We start from the raw sequence: 22,880 nt of genomic DNA on the forward strand, positions 1-22,880 counted from the left end.
TTGCATCATTTGCAAGTTTCTTTCGATATTCACATTCTGTAGCTCTTACTATCTGTTTGTCACCCTTTGTATATTTCCAAGTCACTGGAATCGATGGAACCTGTGCTATGCTTTTGTTTTGCTTTCTCTCTTGATTTTATGTTGTCCCTTACCTCTTAAGAGATACATGTTTTTTTTGGACAAGTAGAGTTCTTGTTGCTTTATGGTTATAAACCAGTTCTGTATTATTTTAAATTCTTGTCTGAACACCACCTACTGATCTTTTGATGACTTCTTCATTAACATATTTGCCCAATTCATTGTCGGTAGTGTCCCATTCCATTGAAGTCAGCCGTATCGAATTTAGTGGCAGTTTTGCTTTTTCCAATTAATGGTATCATTGAACTCGATCAAATGATCACTGTTAATGTTCACACACTGTTGAGCTGTCTAATCCAGCTGAATACCCATTAAATCAAACATGGCTTGCCTTCTTACATAAAAGTGGAAATAGAAGCAGGAGAAGACCATTCAATAAGATCATAGCTGATCTGATTGTGACCTGAACTCCACTTTCCTGCCTGCCACTTCCATCCCACCCATAATCTTGGAGTCTTTTGTAGATCAAAAACCAGTCTAACACACCATCGATGTAGTCAAATCCCCTCAGAATCTTTCAATATGATCATAAGACCATAAGACATCGGAGCAGAATTAGTCCACTCGGCCCATCGAGTCTGCTCCGCCATTCTATCATGGCTGATATTTTCTCATCCCCATTCTCCTGCCTTCTCCCCATAACCCCTGATTAATCAAGAACCTATCTATCTCTGTTTTAAAGACACTCAGTGATTTGGCCTCCACAGCCTTCTGCGGCAAAGAGTTCCACAGATTCACCACCCTCTGGCTGAAGAAATTCTTCTTCATCTCTGTTTTAAAGGATCGTCCCTTTAGTCTGAGATGGTGTCCTCTGGTTCTAGTTTTTCCTACAAATGGAAACATCCTCTCCACGTCCATTCTATCCAGGCCTCGCAGTGCCTTGTAAGTTTCAACAAGATCCCCTCTCATCCTTCTAAACTCCAACGAGTACAGACCCAGAGTCCTCAAACGTTTCTCATACGACAGATCACCTCTCATTCTTCTGAACTCAAATGAGTGTAGACTCAATCTTTTCTTCGAAGACAATCCCTTCATCCTAAGAATCAGCCGGTTGAACCTTCTCTGAACTGCTTCCAGTGCAAACATTAGAAGGAGAGCAAAACTTCTACACAATATTCCAGGTGTGGTCTCGCCAATGGCCTGTACAGTTGTAAGAACACTTTCCAACTTTTATACTCCATTACCCTTGCAATAAAGACCAACATTCCATTTATCTTCCTAATTGCTGGTGCCCGCATGCTGACTTTAGTTATGTATGAGGATACCCAGATCCCTCTGTACCTCAGTATTCTGCAGTCTCCATCTAAATAATATTCTGCTTCTTTGTTCATCCTGCCCAAGTGAACAACCTTCTCTGCCAAACCTTTGCATTTTATTTTCCTACCTATCTTCTTGTGTATTCTAAGAATTAGTGCTGCAGAAAACTATGCTGAACACACTCAGTAAATTTGCTACCTTTCTGACATGAGCAAATCTCCTCAACTCAATTTGTAAGAATGTTTAAAATCTCAAATCAAAACTATGCTGCCTTTGCTACAGACTTGTTTAATTTCTGCATTAATACATTCTGCCACTTAACAGCTGTTGGCAGGCAATATATACATGACCATCACTACAATATTAAATACTTTTCTGTTTCTTAACTTCCCATTGCTTGATTTCCTCTCACTATATCCTCTTATCATTAAAGTAATTTCCTCCTTAATCACAAAGACCACTCCTCCTCTATCGGTTTCTACCACTGGACCATATAACCTGGTATATTTAATTGCCTGTCTTTACTGTCTTCTGATGGCAACCTTGTTGTACTCAAAAGATAAATTTGTATCTTCAATTCATTCAATTTGATCCTATAAGTGGGACATATTTTATAAAGAATACTTCTTTGGATTGGATTTGTTTATTGTCACGTGTACCGAGGTACAGTGAAAAGTATTTTTCTGCGAGCAGCTCAACAGATCATTAAGTACATGGGAAGAAAAGGGAATAAAAGAAAATACATAATAAGGCAACACAACATATACAATGTAACTACATAAGCACCGGCATCGGATGAAGCATACAGGGGTGTAGTGTAAATGATGTCAGTCCATAAGAGGGTGATTCAGGAGTCTGGTAACAGCGTGTTCTCAGACTTCTGTATCTCCTGTCCCTTGTAAGAAGTTGGAAGAGTGAGTAAGCCGGGTGGGAGGGGTCTTTGATTATGCTGCCCACTTTCCCCAGGCAGCGGGAGGTGTAGATGGAGTCAATGGATGGGAGGCAGGTTTGTGTGATGGACTGGGCGGTGTTCACGACTCTCTGAAGTTTCTTGCGGTCCTGGGCCGAGCAGTTGCCATGCCAGGCTGTGATGCAGCCAAATAGGATGCTTTTTATGGTGCATCTGTAAAAGTTGGTAAGAGTTAATGTGGACATGCCGAATTTCCTTAGTTTTCTGAGGAAGTATAGGCGCTGTTGTGCTTTCTTGGTGGTAGCATCGACGTGGGTGGACCAGGACAGATTTTTGGAGATGTGCCCATCTAGGAATTTTAAACTGCTCACCATCTCCACCTCGACCCCGTTGACACTGACAGGGGTGTGCACAGAACTTTGCTTCTTGAAGTCAGTGACCAGCTCTTTAGTTTTGCTGGCATTGAAGGAGAGATTGTTGTCGCTGCACCACTCCACTAGGTTCTCTATCTGACTCGTTGTTATTAGCGATCCGGCCACAGTCGTGTGTGTACAGGGAGTAGAGTAGGGGGCTATGTCGCAGCCTTGCGGGGCCCCGGAATTGAGGACTATTGTGGATGAGGTGTTGTTGTTCATTCTTACTGATTGTGGTCTGTTGGTCAGAAAATCGAGGATCCAGTTGCAGAGTGGGGCTGCCAAGTCTTAGGTTTTGGAGCTTTGATGTGAGCTTGGCTGGGATTGTGGTGTTAAAGGCGGAGCTGTAGTCATAAATAGGAGTCTGATGTAGGAGTCCTTGTTGTCATAGATCATAGAATTTACAGTGCAGAAGGAGGCCATTCGGCCCGTCGAATCTGCAACGGCTCTTGGAAAGAGCACCCAACCCAAACCCACACCTCCACCCTATCCCCATTACCCAGTAACCCCACCCAACACGAAGGGCAATTTTGGACACTAAGGACAATTTAGCATGGCCAATCCACCTAACCTGTACATCTTTGGACTGTGGGAGGAAACCAGAGCACCCGGAGGAAACCCACACGCACACGGGGAGAACGTGCAGACTCCGCACAGATAGTGACCCAAGCCATGAATCGAACCTGGGACCCTGGAGCTGTGAAGCAATTGTGCTAACCACAATGCTAGCGTGCTTGTCGAGATGCTCTAGGGATGAGTGTAGGGACAGGGAAATGGCATCTGCTGTGGACCGGTTGCGACGGTATGCGAATTGCAATAGATCAAGGCGTTCTGGGAGTACGGAGGTGATACCCTTCATGATCAACCCCTCGAAGCACTTCATTACGACTGAAGTCAGGGCCACCGGACGGTGGTCATTGAGGCACGTTGCCTGGTTCTTCTTTGGCAGCGGTATGATGGTGGTCTTCTTGAAGTAGGTGGGGACCTCTGAGCAGAGTAGGGAGAGGTTAAAGATGTCTGCGAACACCTCTGCCAGCTGGTCCGCGCAGGCTCTGAGTGCACGACCAGGGATCCCGTCCAGGCCCGTCGCCTTCCGAGGGTTCACTTTCAGGAAGGCCGATCTGACTTCGGAAGCTGTGATGGTGGGTATGGGTGAGTTATGGGCTGCTGAGGCACTCGACAGCGGATTGTTTGTTACCTGCCCGAACCGAGCAGAGAATGCATTGAGTTCATCAGGGAGGGGTGCGCTGCTGCCGGAGATACAGCTCGGCTTCGCTTTATAGCCCGTTATGTTGTTTAGTCCTTGTCACAGCTGCCAAGAGTCTATCTGTGACTCTAGCTTGGCTGATATTCTCTCTTGGCATCTCGGATGGCTTTGCGGAGGTCGTACCTGGATTTTTTATATAGCTCAGGGTCATTTTGACTTTAACGCCTCAGATCTGTCCTTCAGTAGAGAGTCAATCTCACGATTGAGCCATGGTTTCTCGTTGGGGAAAGCACGTACTGCTTTCTTTGGCACGCAGTCGTTCACACATTTGCTGATGAAGTCTGCGACGGTGGTGGCATACTCATTTAGGTTGGTCACTGAGTTCTTAAATATGGACCAGTCCACTGTCTCTAAGCAGTCACATAAGAGCTCTTCTGTTTCCTCGGACTGCACGATCTTCTTAGCTGGATTCTCCCGCTTGAGTTTCTGCTTGTATGCCGGGAGAAGGAGCACCGTCTTATGATCTGATTTCGCAAAGTGCGGTCGGGGGATGGAACGGGGGACACCCTCGATTTTTGAGTAGCAGTGGTCAAGAGTGTTGTCGCCCCTGGTGGGACAAGAGATGTGCTGGTGGAATTTTGGCAGTACACTCTTGAGGTTGGCCTAGTTGAAGTCTCCGGCCATGATGAGCAAGTCCTCCGGTGTTCTGTTTCGTAGTTGTTTATAACTGTGTACAGTTCGTCCAGCGCCTTCCTCACTTCTGCCTGCGGTGGGATATAAACCGCTGTGATAATGGCTGAAGTGAACTCGTGTGGAAGATAGTATGGGCGGCACTTCATGGTCATGTATTCCAGGTCCGGGGAGTAGTAGGTCGCTAGGGTCGCCACATCAGATCAGATTCCAACCTGTCCTGCTCTCATTTTTTATTCTCACATTTCTCATTTTTCTTTTAAAATTACTTTACATCTTTTACATTTCCCATTACCTGTTGGGCCTGTTTGACTATTTCTTTACTCTTTTGCTTTCAAATGATCAATACTACTCTTTCCCACCTGAGCCATCCCATTTTCTGGGTTAAAATCCTAGCCTGGTTCAAATGAACCGCAATACAACTCTACAAATCGAGAATTAAAAGCCTAAAGCTGACCATGAAACCATTGTCGATTGTCGTTGAAAACCCATCTGAATCACTAATGTCCTTTAGGGGAGGAAATCTGTCGTCTTTACCTGATTTGGCCTACATGTGACTCCGGATCCACAACAATGCGCTTGACTCTTCAATGCCGTCGGGGGATGGACAATAAATGCTGGCCGAGCCAACGACTCCCACATCCCATGAACCAATAAAAGTGTCATGTGAGAGTACCTTTAAGAAATGCGTGTTTATAAATGGGTGTGTATATAAATATCTGTAGTGAGAGTACCTTTAAGAAATGGGTGTTTACTACTGCAGTGATGCCAGAGAGTGGGTGGAGCTGGGCTGTCTGTCAGCATTTTTACTTTAATTTTTGAGCAGGCTGTAGGGTGTGTTTTAGTTTCATTTTCAGTGTTGGAGGTGAAGCCACACCAAGCAGGTGTACTGCTGTTCTCTCTGCCATCAAAAGTCTATCTCTTGATCATTTGGTGAATTCAGAATTATAAATGTTTTCAGTAGTGACTTTAACCTGATGTGCTTCTGATAAAGGTTTTGTTTTTAAGTCTTTTGGATGTTAAAAAGGAAAGCTTAAAGGTTTACTTAGTGCTGTATTCTTTGGGGGTTGCATTTGAATTAATGGTTGCTAAGATGTTCACTGTATGTTTTAAAAAGGTTAACTTGAGTTCATAGAATAAACATTGTTTTGCTTTAAAAAATACTTTTCCATTTCTGCTATACCACACCTGTAGAGTGGGCCATGTGCTCCCCATACCACAATCTATAAAAAGTTGTGGGTCAGGTGAACTCCCTGATACACTTTTGGGTTCTCTAAACCCTGGCCCATAACAAATTGGGGGCTGGGGGTGGGGGGGGGGGGATAAAAGTCTATCTATTGGATTGGCTTAGTGAACTAAAAGAACAAAGAAAATTACAGCCCAGGAACAGGCCCTTCGGCCCTCCCAGCCTGCGCCGATCCAGATCCTTTATCTAAACCTGTTTTCTATTTTCCAAGGACCTACTTCCCTCTGTTCCCCGCCCGTTCATATATCTGTCGAGATGCATCTTAAATGACGCTATCGTGCCCGCCTCTACCACCTCTGCTGGCAAAGCGTTCCAGGCACCCACCACCCTCTGCGTAAAAAAACTTTCCACGCACATCTCCCTTAAACTTTCCCCCTCTCACCTTGAAATCGTGACCCTTTGTAATTGACACCCCCACTCTTGGAAAAAGCTTGTTGCTATCCACCCTGTCCATACCTCTCAATTTTGTAGACCTCAATCAGGTCCCCCCTCAACCTCCGTCTTTCCAACGAAAACAATCCTAATCTACTCAACCTTTCTTCATAGCTAGCACCCTCCATACCAGGCAACATCCTGGTGAACCTCCTCTGCACCCTCTCTAAAGCATCCGCATCCTTCTGGTAATGTGACGACCAGAACTGCACGCAGTATTCCAAATGTGGCCTAACCAAAGTCCTATACAACTGTAACATGACCTGCCGACTCTTGAACTCAATACCCCGTCCGATGAAGGCAAGCATGCTGTATGCCTTCTTGACCAGGCTATCGACCTGCGTTGCCACCTTCAGGGTACAATGGACCTGAACTCCCAGATCTCTCTGTACATCAATTTTCCCCAGGACTCTTCCATTGACCGTATAGTCCGCTCTTGAATTAGATCTTCAAAAATGCATCACCTCGCATTTGCCTGGATTGAACTCCATCTGCTATGTCTCTGCCCAAGTCTCCAATCTATCTATATTTTGCTGTATTCTCTGACAGTCCTCCACGCTATCTGCAACTCCACCAATCTTAGCATCATCTGCAAACTTGCTAATCAGACCACCTATACCTTCGTCCAGATCACTTATTTATATCACAAACAACAGTGGTCCGAGCACGGATCCCTGTGGAACACCACTCGTCTCCGTTCTCCATTTTGAGACACTCCCTTCCATCACTACTCTGTCTCCTGTTGCCCAGCCAGTTCTTTATCCATCTAGCTAGTACACCCTGAACCCCATGCAACTTCACTTTTTCCATCAACCTTCCATGGGAAACTTTATCAAACGCCTTACTGAAGTCCATGTATATGACAATTACAGCCCTTCCCTCATCAATTAACTTTGTCACTTCCTCAAAGAATTCTATTAGGTTCGTAAGACATGACCTTCCCTGCTCAAAACCATGCTGCCTATCACTGCTAAGTCTATTTTCTTCCAAATGTGAATAGATCCTATCCCTCAGTATCTTCTCCAACAGTTTGCCTACCACTGACGTCAAGCTCAAAGGTCTATAATTCCCTGGATTATCCCTGCTACCCTTCTTAAATAAGGGGACAACATTCGCAATTCTCCAGTCCTCCGGGACCTCACCCGTGCTCAAGGATGCTGCAAAGATATCTGTTAAGGCCCCAGCTATTTCGTCCCTCGCTTCCCTCAGTAACCTGGGATCGATCCAATCTGGACCTGGGGACTTGTCCACTTAATGCCTTTTAGAATACCCAAAACCTCCCCCTTCCTTATGCCGACTTGACCTTGAGTATTTAAACATCCATCCCTAGCCTCAACATCTGACATGTCCCTCTCCTTGGTGAATACCGATGAAAAGTACTCATTAAGAATCTCACCCATTTCCCCTGACTCCACGCATAAATTCCCTCTTTTGTCTTTGAGTGGACCAATCCTTTCTCGAGTTACCCTCTTGCTCCTTGTATACAAATTAAAGGGTTTAGGATTTTCCTTAACCCTGTTAGCCAAAGATATTTCATGACCCCTTTTAGCCCTCTTGTCCTACTTTCCCGATATTCCTCCAAAGCTTCATCAGTTTTAAGTCGCTTACATCTTATGTATGCTTCCTTTTTCATCTTAGCTAGTCTCACAATTCCACCCGCCATCCATGGTTTCCTAATCTTGCCATTTCTATCCCTCATTTTCACAGGGACATGTCTGTCCTGCACTCTAATCAACCTTTCTTTAAAAGACTCTCACATTTCAAATGTGGGTTTACCCTTAAACAGCTGCTCCCAATCCACATTCCCTAGCTCCTGCTGAATTTTGTTACACTTGGCCTTTCCCCAATTTAGCACTCTTTCTTTAGGACCACTCTCGTCTTTGTCCATGAGTATTCTAAAACTTACGGAATTGTGATCGCTATTCCCAAAGTAATCACCGACTGAAACTTCAACCACCTGGCCAGCATCATTCCCCAATACCAGGTCCAGTATGGCCCCTTCCCGAGTTGGACTATTTACATACTGCTCTAAAAAAACTCTCCTGGATGCTCCTTAGAAATTCTGCTCCATCTACGCCTCCAACACTACATGAGTCCATTCAATGTTGGCGAAGTTAAAATCTCCCATCACGACCACCCTATTGCTCCCACATTTTTCTATAATCTGTCTACATATTTGTACCTCTACTTCACGCTCGCTTTTGGGAGGCCTGTAGTAAAGTCCCAACAATGTTACTGCACCCTTCCTATTTCTTAGCTCTACCCATATTGCCTCAGTGCTCAAATCCTCCATAGTGCCCTCCTTAATCACAGCTGTGATATCATCTCTGACCAGTAATGCAACTCCCCACCCCTTTTACACCCCTAAAGACAGTGAGGGATGAGCATATTGTGGGTGTTTTTCAGGTGTGGTATTTTAGTTTATGGGGGGAGTGTGTTGTGGACAATGGCTCTTTCAGAGGCTCAGAATTTTTGGGGGTGGAGACGGTCACACGTAGTACCTTACGGACAGAGACTAAAAGCAGACTGTTGGATTTGGCAAAAACATTGCAGTTAACATTACCTGACAAAATGCGAAAAGGTGAGGTAATTATGGCGTTGGCTAAGCATTTAAAGTTACTTGAGATACAGTTTGATTCATTGGAAATAGCAAAAATTCAGTTGCAAATTAAACAAATGGAACATGAGCAAGAATTAAAGCAGCTTGAATACGAAAGAGAGGAAAAAGAAAGAGAGAGCAGAATGAGAAAGAGATAGAGCAGAAAGAGAGAGGGAGGAAAAAGAAAAGGAGAGAGAAGAAAGGAGAACAGAAAGAATAGCCCTAGCAGAACAAATAGAAAGAGGAAGGGAGATACAGATCACGGAAAAAGATAAAGAGAGAGAGTTTGAACTTCAGAAAATGGCCATGAATCATGACAGTCAGTTAAAATTGGCAGACGTAAAGGGAAACGTACAGTTGGATGATAGTGATGAGGATAGTGAGAAAGAGCATCGAAGACTTGGTGGGAATCCATTTAAATATGTCTAAGCGTTGCCGAGGTTTGACGAGAAGGAGGTGGAAGCCTTTTTCATTTCATTTGAGAAGGTAGCCAAACAAATGAAATGACCACAGGACATGTGGGTATTACGGATTCAAACAAAGCTGGTAGGTAGAGCTAGTGAAGTGTTTGCATCACTACCGGAGGAGGTATCTGGGACATATGAGGAGGTGAAAAAATCCACCGTGGGTGCATATGAGCTAGTGCCTCAAGCCTACAGCCAAAGGTTTAGAAATTTAAGGAAAGAATTTGGTCAAACATACAATGAGTTTGAAAGGATCAAACAGAGTAATTTTGATAGGTGGATAAGTGCTTTGAAAATAGACCAAACGTACGAAGCTCTCAGAGAAATTATACTTTTGGAGGAGTTAAAAAATTCAATTCCTGATGTAGTGAGAATTCATGTGGAAGAGCAGAAGGTTAAAACTGCGAGGTTAGCAGCAGAAATAGCAGATGATTATGAATTAGTTCGTAAATCAAAGTTTGGTTTCCAACATCAGTTTCAGCCTGTGAGGAATAGAAACTGGGGACATGAGAAATACTCAAGTGGTAAAGGTGATCTCATGAGAGATAATAAGGAGAGTGTGCCTCAGATTTAAAAATAAATCCAGGAGGGTGGGAGAGACATGAAAAGTTTCAAATGTTTTCACTGTAATAAACTAGGCCATGTAAAGTCAGTGTTGGTGGTTGAAGAAAAGCATTGGGAAGGCTAATGTGGTACGGTAAAACAGGATAAGACGGTGGGGTTTGTTAAAGTGGTGAAGGAAAGTCCAAGTGAAGCGAAGGAGGAGCAAAAGATTGTACAGCCTGATCAAGAGGTGATTGATAAGAAGGTGCCAGAAATTCTTTAAAGAATTTACTTGTGTGGGTAAAGTTTACTCATGTGTATCAGGAGGAGCAGGCAAAGAAGTCACAATTTTAAGAGGTACGGGAGCTAGTCAATCTTTAATGGGAAGAGATGAGGAGTTATGTAGTTTGGGAAGAATATTGCCAGGAAAGGTGGTAATATGTGGAATTCAGGGTGAGAGGAGTAGCGTTCCATTATATAAGGTAAGATTGGAAAGTCCAGTGAAGAGTGGTGAAGTGGTAGTAGGAGTAATAGAGAAACTATCTTGTCCAGGAATACAGTTTATCTTGGGTAATGATATAGCTGGATCGCAAGTGGGAGTGATGCCTACTGCGGTTGATAAGCCAGTGGAAAATCAGACAACTGAAGTGTTGAAGGACGAATATCCTCGGATTTTTCTGGCTTGTGTACTAACAAGGTCGCAAAGTCACAGGTTAAGACGAGGAGAAATCAAGAGTGAAGATGAAGTTGAAGTGCAATTATCAGAAATGATTTGTGATCAGATGGTTGAAAAAGAACAAGAACAGGTGGAGGGTGAGGCAGATATTTTTAGTTCCGGAAAATTGGCGGAGTGACAACAGAAAGATGTAGAAATAAAACGGATGTATCAGAAAGCATACACGGAAGAGGAATCTGAGTGTATACCAGATTACCGTAAAAGTAATATCTTGATGAGAAAATTGAAGCCTTTACATATGCAGTCGGATGAAAAGTGGGCAGAAGTTCATCAAGTAGTGTTGCCGACAGGGTGTAGAAAGGAGGTGTTGCGAGTTGCACATGAGGTACCAGTGGGAGGTTATTTGGGAATAAGGAAAACTCAAGCTAAAATCCAGAAACATTTGTATTGGCCTGGACTACATAAAGCTGTTGTTAAATTTTATCAATCATGTCACACATGTCAAGTGATAGGGAAACCTCAAGCAGTGATAAAACCAGCGCCTTAATACCCATTCCAGCATTTGAGGAACCTTTTACAAGGGTCCTAATTGATTGCGTAGGACTGCTTCCTGAAATAAAACGTGGGAATCAATATCTTTTGACTATAATGGATGTGTCTACTAGGTTTCCAGAGGCCATTCCAGTATGTAATATTACAGCTAAAAAGATTGTGGAGGAGTTACTAAAATTCTTGACTAGATATGGACTACCCACAGAAATACAATCGGATCAAGGATCAAATTCTACCTCCAGGTTATTCCATTAAGTTATGGATAGTTTAGGAATAAAACAATTTAAATCAACTGCGTACCATCCAGAATCGCAGGGAGCGTTAGAAAGGTGGCATCAGACATTAAAGACAATGTTGAGGGCTGATTGTCACGATTATCCAGAGGATTGGGATAAAGGAATTCCATTCGTACTGTTTGCAATTAGGGATGCACTGAATGAGTCAACCAAATTTAGTCCTTTTGAACTAATTTTTGGTCATCAGGTAAGAGGACCACTTAAATTGATTAAGGAAAAATTGGTGATAGAGAAATCGGAACTTACATTATTGGATTACGTGTCAGATTTTAGGGAACATTAAATCGAACAGGTGAATTGGCTAGACAACATTTGAAAGTTGCACAAAATGTGGTGAAACGGGTAGCGGACAAGAAATCCAAAGTTCGTAGTGTTGCCAGTGGAGATAAGGTTCTAGTGTTGTTACCAGTGGTAGGTGAACCTTTAAAAGCAAGGTTTTGTGGATCTTATCAGATTGAAAGGAAATTAAGTGAGGTGAATTACATGATTAAAAACACCAGATAGAAGGAAGACTCACCGAGTGTGTCATGTCAATATGCTTAAAAGGTACTTTGAAAGGGAAGGAGAGAAAAAGGAGGTTTCAATGATTCTAACTCAAAGTGACGAACCAAATTCAGATGACTCTGAATTTGACATACCTCAAATTAAATTGGAAAATGAGGATGTTCTTAAAAATTGGGATAAATTGTTGAGTTACCTTCCAGAGGAAAATCAAACTGACCTGAAAGAGTTATTGATATCACATGGGCAAGTTTGTGGAGATAAATTGGGAAGTACTAAAATGGCTATACATGATGTAGATGTGGGAAATGCTGTTCCATCAAACAACGTCCATATAGACTTAACACTTTAAAATTGGCACAGGTTAACAAAGAGATTGAGAGTATGGTAAAAATGGCATAATTGAAGTGGGTTGCAGCCAATGGAGCTCACCCATAGTGATGGTACCAAAACCAGACGGTACCCAACGGTTGTGTGTGGACTATAGAAAGGTTAATGCAGTTACAAGAATGGACTCTTATCCTATCCCACGTTTGGAGGATTGCATTGAGAAAGTGGGACAATCAGCTGTTATTTCTAAACTGGGTTTACTTAAAGGTTACTGGCAGGTACCTTTATCCGGAAAGGCGAAGGAGATTTCAGCTTTTGTGACTCCAGATGGTATATACCAATTCAAAGTTATGCCATTTGGCATGAAAAACACACCAGCCACATTTCAACGGTTAACTGACAAAGTCGTTTCAGGTCTACCCAATTGTGCGGTGTACGTTGACGATCTGGTAATTTTCAGCCAGACATGGACAGAACATTTGAAACATCTGATGGAGTTATTCGACCGACTTCAGGAGGCGGGTTTGGTGATAAACCTAGCCAAAGTGAATTTGGAAAAGCCCAAGTCACTTTCATTGGCCATACAATCGGACAGGGTCAAATGGTCCCATGGGATGTGAAAACAAAAGTTATTGGGGAGTTTCTGATACCCTCGACACGACAGGAAACAATGCGATTTCTTGGTATGAGTGGATTTTACTGGAAATTTGTACCCAATTTTAGCAGTGTGGTCGCTCCACTGCCGGACTTGCTCAAGAAGCATAACAAATTCCAGTGGAGAGCGGAGTGTCAACAGGCATTTGACGGCCAAAAGGCAGTGTTAACCACTGCTCCAGTGTTAGCCATCCCAAATTATACAAAACCATTCAAAGTGGCTGTTGATGCGAGTGATCTGGGTGTAGGTGCGGTGCTTCTACAAAACGACGACGAAGGGCTAGAGCGGCCTATTGGTTATTTTTCAAAGAAATTGAATTCTCACCAGAAAAAGTATTCTACGATTGAGAAGGAGACTTTGAGTTTGGTGCTGGCTTTGCAACATTTGCACATTGATGTGACCAGCAATCCGTCTGACACCGTTATATATCCTGATCATATGCCATTGACGTTTTTGGAGCGATCCCGGAATACCAATGCACGGCTGTTTTGCTGGAGTTTGTTGTTGCAGCCATTTCATTAAAAAATAGTACACGTGGCAGGAGAGAAAACGTGATAGCCGGTGCTTTGTCACGAATGTGATGAACGGAAGCAATTTCAGTTGGAGGAAGAAGAACAAAAATTGTCTATTATTGTACCTGTTTGCGTGTGTGTTTTTTTTTTTTAAACAAAAAAGTATATTTACTGTGTGCATTTCTTCAAGGATAGTGAAAAGATGAAAAATGAAACCATCTTGAAGTTGATGGTTTATTTTTTTTCTTGGGGAGAGGTGTCATGTGAGAGTACCTTTGAGAAATGGGTGTTTATAAATGGGTGTGTGTGTGTATATATATATCTGTAGTGAGAGTACCTTTAAGAAATGGGTGTTTACTACTGCAGTGATGTCAGAGAGTGGGTGGAGCTGGGCTGTCTGCCAGCTTTTTCCTTTTGTTTTTGAGCAGGCTGCAGGGTGTGTTTTAGTTTTAGTCGTATGGATGTTAAAAGGACAGCGTAAGCATTACTTAGTGTTGTACACTTTGGGGGTTGTATTTAAATTAATGGTTGCTAAGATGTTCACTATGTTTGAAAAAGGTTAACTTGAGTTCATAGAATAAACATTGTTTTGCTTTAAAAAATACTTTTCCATTTCTGCTTTACCACACCTGTAGAGTGGGCCGTGTGCTCCCCATACCACCATCTCTTAAACGTTGTGGGTCAGGTGAACTCCATGATGCACTTTGGGGTTCTCTAAACCCTGGCTCATAACAAAAGAAAAACTGTAAGTTTCTTACCTGTCCCAGTATTCGCTCCAGAGATTTACAAAATGGAACCCCACTTTCCCAGATCACTCCTTCAGCCATGAGTTCATTTCCTTAAGCTGCTTAATCTATCTTAATTTGCACGTGATTGAGGGAATGAAGTCTGTTCTAATTTAGTTCCTAATACCCAATACCTGGTATTCTCTGAATCAGTTGGACAAGTGAAATTTGTTAGGCACCTCGTAGATATTCTGATCATGCTCTCTCATTCAAACATTACAAAAAATCTCAGCACAATGCTTGTCCAGGGGAGAGTAAGAGTGCCCATACTGTACACTCTCTTGCTAAAAAAGCTACATGATGTGGATAGTGGAAATCATGAAATAAAAACAGGAAGTCTTGAAGTACTCAGGTCAGGCAGAATCTGTGGAGGGAGAAACAGATAATATTTCAGGTCGCTGAGCTTTTCAGTGCTAATGCAAGGAGTTGTAATCCCTACACTCCATTCTGGAGGAGTGAATAGTCAAGAATAAGAACAAAGAAAAGTAAAGCACAGGAACAGGCCCTTCGGCCCTCCAAGCCTGCGCCGACCATGCTGCCCATCTAAACTAGAATCTTCTACACTTCCTGGGTCCGTATCCCTCTATTCCCATCCTATTCATGTATTTGTCAAGATGCCCCTTAAATGTCACTATCGTCCCTGCTTCCACCACCTCCTCCGGCAGCGAGTTCCAGGCACGCACTACCCTCTGTAAAAAAACCTGCCTCGTACATCCCCTCTAAATCTTGCCCCTCGCATCTTAAACCTATGCCCCCGAGTAATTGACCCCTCTACCTTGGGAAAAAGCCTCTGACTATCCACTCTGTCAATGCCCCTCATAATTTTGTAGACCGCTATCAGGTCACCCCTCAACCTCCGTCATTCCAGTGAGAACAATCCAAGTTTATTCAACTGCTCCTCATAGCTAATGCCCTCCATACCAGGCAACAGCCTGGTAAATCTCTTCTGCACCCTCTCTAAAGCCTCCACATCCTTCTGGTAGTGTGGCGACCAGAATTGAACACTGTACTCCTTCAAGTGTGGCCGAACTTAGGTTCTATACAGCTGCACCATAACTTGCCAATTCTTATACTCAGTGCCCCGGTCAATGAAGGCAAGCATGCTGTATGCCTTCTTGACTACCTTCTCCACCTGTGTTGCCCCTTTCAGCGACCTGTGGACCTGTACACCTAGATCTCTGACTTTTAATACTCTTGAGGGTGCTACCATTCACTGTATATTCCCTACCTGCATTCGACCTTCCAAAATGCATTACCTCACATTTGTCTGGATTAAACTCATTCTGCCATCTCTCCGCCCAAGTCTCCAAACGATCTTAATCCTGCTGTATCCTCTGACAGTCCTCACCGCTATCCGCAATTCCACCAACCTTTGGATTATCTGCAAACTTGCTAATCAGACCAGTTACATTTTCCTCCAAATCATTTATATATACTAGGAACAGCAAAGGTCCTAGCACTGATTCCTGCGGAACACCACTAGTCATAGCCCTCCAATTAGAAAAGCACCCTTCCATTGCTACTCTGTGCCTTCTATGCCCTAGCCAGTTCTGTATCCATCTTGCCAGCTCACCCCTGATCCCGTGTGACATCACCTTTTGTACCAGTCTACCATGAGGGACCTTGTCAAAGGCCTTACTGAAGTCCATATTGACAACATCCACTGCCCTACCTGCATCAGTCACATTTATGACCTCTTCGAAAAACTCTTATCAAGTTAGTGAGACACGACCTCCCCTTCGCAAAACCATGCTGCCTCTCGCAAAGACATCCATTTGCTTCCAAATGGGAGTGGATCCTGTCTCGAAGAATTCTCTCCAGTAATTTCCCGACCACTGACGTAAGGCTCACCGGCCTATAGTTCCCTGGATTATCCTTGCTACCCTTGTTAATCAAAGGAACAACATTGGCTATTCTCCAGTCCTTCGGGACATCACCTGAAGACAGTGAGGTTCCAAAGATTTCTGTCAAGGCCTCAGCAATTTACTCTGTAGCTTCCTTCAGCATTCTGGGGTAGATCCCATCAGGCCCTGGGGACTTATCTACCGTAATATTTTTCAAGACGCCCAACATCTCGTCTTTTTGGATCTCAATGTGACCCAGGCTATCTACACACCCTTCTCCAGACTCAACATCCACCAATTCCTTCTCTTTGGTGAATACTGCTGCAAAGTATTCATTTAGTACCTCGCCCATTTCTTCTGGCTCCACACATAGATTCCCTTGCCTATCCTTCAGTGGGCCAACCCTTTCCCTGGCTACCCTCTTGCTTTTTATGTACGTGTAAAAAGCCTTAGGATTTTCCTTAACCCTATTTGCCAATGACTTTTCGTGACCCCTTCTAGCCCTCCTGACTCCTTGCTTAAGTTCCTTCCTACTTTCCTTATATTCCACACAGGCTTCGTCTGTTCCCAGCCTTTTAGCCCAGACAAATGCCTCCTTTTTCTTTTTGACGAGGCCTACAATATCTCTCGTTATCCAAGGTTCCCGAAATTTGCTGTATTTATCCTGCTTCCACACAAGAACATGCCGGTCCTGAATTCCTTTCAACTGACATTTGAAAGCCTCGCACAAGTCGGATGTTGATTTACCCTCAAACATCCGCCCCCAATCTAGGTTCTTCAATTCCCGCCTAATATTGTTCTAATTAGCCTTCCCCCAATTTAGCACATTCACCCTAGGACCACTTTTATCCTTGTCCACCAGCACTTTAAAACTTACTGAGTTGTGGTCACTGTTCCTGAAATGCTCCCCTATTGAAACTTCTACCACCTGGCTGGGCTCATTCCCCAATACCAGGTCCAGTACAGCCCCTTCCCTAGTTGGACTATCTACATATTGTTTTAAGAAGCCCTCCTGGATGCTCCTTACAAACTCTGCCCCGTCTAATCCCCCAGCACTAAGTGAGCCCCAGTCAATATCGCACTAGTGATAATTTATCAAAATTCACTGGACTCTGGGGTGGTCCCAGAGGATTGGAAAGTAGCAAACGTGACACCACTGTTTAAAAAAGGAGATCGACAGAAAGCGGGTAATTATCGGCCGGTAAGCTTAACTTCGGTTGTAGGGAAAATGCTGGAATCTATCATTAAGGAGGAAATAGCGGGGCACCTGGAGGGAAATTGTCCCATTGGGCAGACGCAGCATGGGTTCACAAAGGGTAGGTCGTGTCTGACTAATTTGGTAGAATTTTTTGAGGACGTTACCAGTGCAGTAGATAACGGGGAGCCAGTGGATGTGGTATATCTGGATTTCCAGAATGCTTTTGACAAGGTGCCACACAAAAGGTTGCTGCATAAACTAAAGATGCATGGCATTGAGGATAAAGTGGTGGCATGGGTAGAGGATTGGTTAAATAACAGAAAGCAGAGAGTGGGGATAAATGGATGTTTCTCTGGTTGGCAACCTGTAACTAGTCGGGTCCCTCAAGGATCAGTGTTGGGCCCGCAGTTGTTCACAATTTACATAGACGATTTGGAGTTGGGGACCAAGTGCAATGTGGTAAAGTTTGCAGACGACACTAAGATGAGTGGTAAAGCAAAAAGGGCAGAGGATACCGGAAGTCTGCAGAAGGATTTGGATAGGTTAGGTGAATGGGCTAGGGTCTGGCAGATGGAATTCAATGTTGCCAAGTGTGAGGCTATCCATTTTGGGAGGAATAACAGCAGAATGGATTATTATTTAAACGGTAAGATGTTAAAACATGCTGCTGTGCAGAGGGACCTGGGTGTGCTGGTGCACGAGTCGCAAAAAGTTGATATGCAGGTGCAACAGGTGATTAAGAAGGCAAATGGAATTTTGTCCTTCATTGCTAGAGGGATGGAGTTTAAGACGAGGGAGGTTCTGCTGCAATTGTATAAGGTGTTAGTGAGGCCACACCTGGAGTATTGTGTTCAGTTTTGGTCTCCTTACTTGAGAAAGGACGTACTGGCAGTGGAGGATGTGCAGAGAAGATTCACTAGGTTAATCCCAGAGTTGAGGGGATTAGATTATGACGAGAGGTTGAGTAGACTGGGACTGTACTCATTGGAGTTTAGAAGGATGCGGGGGATCTTATTGAGACATATAAAATTATGAAGGGAATAGATAGGATAGATGCGGGCAGGTTGTTTCCACTGCGTGGGGAAAGCAGAACTAGGGGGCATAGCCTCAAAATAAGGGGAGGTAGATTCAGGACGGAGTGTAGGAGGAACTTCTTCACCCAAAGGGTTGTGAATTTCTGGAATTCCTTGCCCAGTGAAGCAGTTGAGGCTCCTTCTTTAGACGTTTTTAAGAAAAAGATAGATACCTTTCTAAAGAATAAAGGGATTCGGGGAAATGGTGTACGGGCCGGAGAGTGGAGCTGAGTCCACAAAGATCAGCCATGATCTCATTAAATGGCGGAGCAGGCTCGAGGGGCCAGATGGTCTACTCCTGTTCCTAGTTCTTATGTTCTTAATATTGGGGAAGTTGAAGTCTCCCATCACAACAACCCTGTTGTTTTTACTCGTTTCCAAAATCTGTCTACCTATCTGCTCCTCTTTCTCCCGCTGGCTGTTGGGAGGCCTGAGTAAACCCCCAACATTGTGACTGCACCCTTCTTATTCCTGATCTCTACCCATATACCCTCGCTGCCCTCTGAGGTGTCCGCTCGTAGTACAGCTTTGATATTCTCCCTAACCAGTAGCGCAACTCCGCCACCCCTTTTACATCTCCCTCGATCCTGCCTGAAACACCTAAATTCTGGAACGTTTAGCTGCCAATCCTGTCCTTCCCTCAACCAGGTCTCTGTAATGGCAACAACCTCATAGTTCCAAGTACTAATCCAAGCTCCAAGTTCATCTGCCTTACCGGTAATGCTTCTTGCATTAAAACATATGCACTTCAGGCCACCAGACCCGCTGTTTTCAGCAACATCTCCCTGTCTGCTCTTCCTCAGAGCCATACTGGCCCTATTCCCTAGTTCTTCCTCAATGCTTTCACCTTCTGACCTATTGCTCCGGTACCCACCCCACTGCCGTACTAGTTTAAACCCTCCCGTGTGACACTAGCAAACCTCGCGGCCAGGGTATTTATGCCTCTCCAGTTTAGATGCAACCCGTCCTTCTTATGGAGGTCACACCTGCCCCGGAAGAGCTCCCAGTGGTCCAGATAATGGAAACCCTCCCTCCTACACCAGCTGTTTAGCTGCTCTATCTTCCTATTTCTAGCCTCACTGGCACGTGGCGCAGGGAATAATCCTGAGATTACAACCCTCGAGGTCTTGTCTTTTAACTTTCTGCCTAGCTCCCTGAACTCCTGCTGCAGGATCTCATGCCCCTTCCTGCCTATGTCGTTGGTACCAATATGTACAACGACCTCTGCCTGTTTACCCTCCCCCTTCAGGATGCCCGCTACCTGTCCTGAGACATCCTGGACCCTGGTACCAGGGAGGCAACATACCATCCTGGAGTCTCTTTCACGTCCACCGAAGCGCCGATCTGTGCCCCTGACTATGGAGTCCCCTGTGACTATTGCTCTTCTGCGCTTTGACCCTCCCTGCTGAACATAAGAGCCAGCCGTGGTGCCACTGCTCTGGCTGCTTTCCCCTGATAGGCTCTCCCACCTGACAGTATCCAAAGGGGTATACCTGTTCGAGAGGGGGACAACCACAGGGGATTCCTGCACTGACTGCCTGCCCCTTCTGGTGGTCACCAATTTCTCTGTCTGCACCTTGGGTGTGACCACATTTATATAACTGCTATCTTTGACGCTTTCCGTCACCTGCATGCTCCTAAGTGCATCCAAGTGCTGCTCCAACCGAACCATGCGGTCTGTGAGGAGCTCTAATTGGGTGCACTTTCTGCAGATGAAGCCATCCGGGACGCTGGAAGCTTCCTGGACCTGCCACATCTCGCAGTCAGAGCACTACACTCCTCGAATGGACATTGCGTTAATTAATTAGTAAATTAAATTTTAAAAAAGGAAAAAAAAGTTACTGTTAACTATATGTTTCCTAGCACTAGATTTCTGCTATAAATGTGAAAGCTAAATACAGTACTCTCCGATCTCTGGCTTAGATACCCCTCTAAATTATAATTAAGTAATTAGGTAATTATGTTTAATTTAACAAATATAAATTTTTAAATTTAGCGTAGATTCCCAACCAGCCAATCCGGTCACAGCTTTACTGTGATGTCACTTCAGTTTTCCCCACACAATTTCAAAAGGTAATAAAAATAAAAATCACTTACCTTCCTAGGATGCTCTCTAGTTCTCTCCCTGCAGATGAACAGTTACAGGCCAGAAGAAAGGAAACAAAACGGTTGGGAAAAAGCACCTTCTCCCACTCTGCACCAAATTACCAAGTTCCAATTCCCACTCTGGATGTGTCTCATTCACTCGATGTGTCTCCTTCACCTGCACAAAGCTTACTGAGTGCGCTTTTTGTCTGTCTTTTATACAGAACTCCGCTAACCAGGGTGACTCACACTACTTAAGCTTCAAACAGAAGAATACAATGTACACCCTTGTGCCACTAAACAGGCCTCAGGTGACTGACAGATAACTGCCTCTCAGCAATTATGGTGGGGGCAGCTTCAGCCATTCAGACACTAAGCTACACACTGCATGTTTAACTGACAAACAGCAGAATTAGACTTGGGCTAAGTCTATGAATTAGACTTACCACTTACCTTTTCTGATTACCTCACTGCACCAAATTACCAAGTTCCAATTCCCACTCTGTATGTGTCTCACTCGGCTGTGTCTCCTTGACCTGCACAAAGCTTAGTCCCCACAACAAATATTGAGCTTCACATCCCTTCCAATTATGTGTTTACCAATGGACTTGTGGGGATATTGAATAGCTTGGAGCTCATTCTTGGTACCTTATTTGGTACCAATGTACCCTCTAATTTTATTTGTTGTGCATGGCCTCTTTTAAGTGCATGCAGCCCATTAAATTTCTTTGTCCAGCCAATTTGTGCTCATGGGAAATTCCAGCAGGTGAGATTCTGGGTTGCTTTGCAGCTTAGAGAGAACATTGGCACATCCCCTCACCCAAACCATCATCGAGGAACAGAAATCAGATACGCTTACCAATAAGTGGGCAAGGACAGCAATCCCACCCAGTGGGATCACTAGGAGTCAGGGGCCTCTCATTTCTCAAGTCACCCGAACTGGGAATCCGAACAAACTACTAGAATCCATGTGGCTGCTATCCAAGAAACTTTAGTGTATGAATCCAACAATCCTACAGGCACTGTTAATGGTTTGTAAAATGTTAAACTCACAATATATTTCCGGTGTGTTATGTTTATTTCACACCTAGCTATCCTGCTGGTAAAGCCTTTCTTCCAAAATGTATAGCTAATTAATGGTTGTCAGACATCTTGCTGACTGTTCTGCTAATATAATCTCTGATCCTATTTGTGTAGTTTATGTCTGGGTTTTTTTGGGAAGCGTTTTCTTTTTCATTTTTTCTTTTGAATTCAAAAGGCTTTATCACCGTGAAGGACTAGAGGATCTTTTCCTAGCTGTCATTGTTTGTAAAATGAAGTCTCTGATTGAAAGTGTTTTCGGGAGCACTAATCACTCGTGATTTATGTTCATGCAGCTAAAGAATGAATTGGAATAAAGGAGGCAGTGGAGCAAAGAGGGGATTTGGTTTTGGTGGCTTTGCCATTACAACTGGGAAGAAGGAAGAACCAAAGGTCCCAAAGACATCACATTCTGTATTCGGTCCGCTGGGCCCGCCAGGAGGTTATGGAAAAACACAGCCTGCTCAAACACCTTGTTTCTACAAAGTGGGCTCTAAACGGCCAAACTTCGATGAAGAAAATGCGTGAGTATTGTAGAATTTGCTGTTTACAGATTGGAATTACTGACCAGAGGGAAAAATATAAAGAAAATAACCTCACCACTGTACAAGCATGAGGAAGCGATTCAGGCCTGTTCCATTCAATTAAACCATGGCTGATTTGTATCTTAACTCCATTTACCCACATTGGTTCTGCACCCCTTAATATCTTAGTCTTACTAAAATCTTATCAGTCTTTCTTTGTTTGAAATTTCCAATTGAAGCCCAGCCAGTGCAGTTTCTTGCTCTCCTCTTTTATGGACTGTTGCAAGAAAAATATTTCTTACAAATTGGAATTGAGTGGGCCACAACAGCTGACAAATCTGATGTATAACTTGGTTACAGCTTTCACTTTAAAATAATTGCAAACTGTTTCAAAGTACTTTAAATATTCTTCATGTATTAAATATAAAGTTTGTATACCGTCTAATTTTGGAATGTGATTCCCTGATTACTCAAGACTGAATCGAAAGGCAAGCGAGAATCTTGCATCCATATCTTCAAATATTTTTACAAACTGAAAACCTGCCAGATGTAAAGTTCATATGTTTTTAAGACAGAAGAATTGTATCTCTGGTGTACTTTACTGATTTAAATTGGGAGCACCTGCCAACAATAGGGGAGACAAAATATTTCAAAGTGATCTGGAAACATTGGGGATTGAGGGTGACAGCAAATAATAATAATCTTTATTAGTGTCACAAGTATTAACACTGCAATGAAGTTACTGTGAAAATTCTGTTCTTAATTAAGGGGAATAAGTGCAAATATAAAGGGAATGATAGAAGTCGACGAGGCTTTTCCAACCTTTTCATATAAGGAGCGGAAGGGGGGAGGAACTACATTTCAAATTTT

At 43.6% G+C, this 22,880-nt stretch overlaps 1 protein-coding gene across 2 annotated transcripts in view; it reads left to right on the forward strand.

Moving 5' to 3' along the window:
• The window catches only part of LOC140398332 (ATP-dependent RNA helicase DDX42-like), a 213,141-nt gene that overhangs the window by 25,003 nt on the left and 165,258 nt on the right, over positions 1-22,880 (forward strand). For both annotated transcript variants that reach the window (XM_072486909.1, XM_072486910.1), the window contains exon 2: positions 21,783-22,010. In XM_072486909.1, the coding sequence (XP_072343010.1) occupies positions 21,790-22,010 (221 nt within the window). In that variant the 5' untranslated portion in view covers positions 21,783-21,789. The remainder of the gene's footprint in view (positions 1-21,782; positions 22,011-22,880) is intronic.

The sequence above is a fragment of the Scyliorhinus torazame genome, chromosome 21 (genome assembly GCF_047496885.1).
Source record: "Scyliorhinus torazame isolate Kashiwa2021f chromosome 21, sScyTor2.1, whole genome shotgun sequence".
Lineage (NCBI taxonomy): Eukaryota > Metazoa > Chordata > Chondrichthyes > Carcharhiniformes > Scyliorhinidae > Scyliorhinus > Scyliorhinus torazame.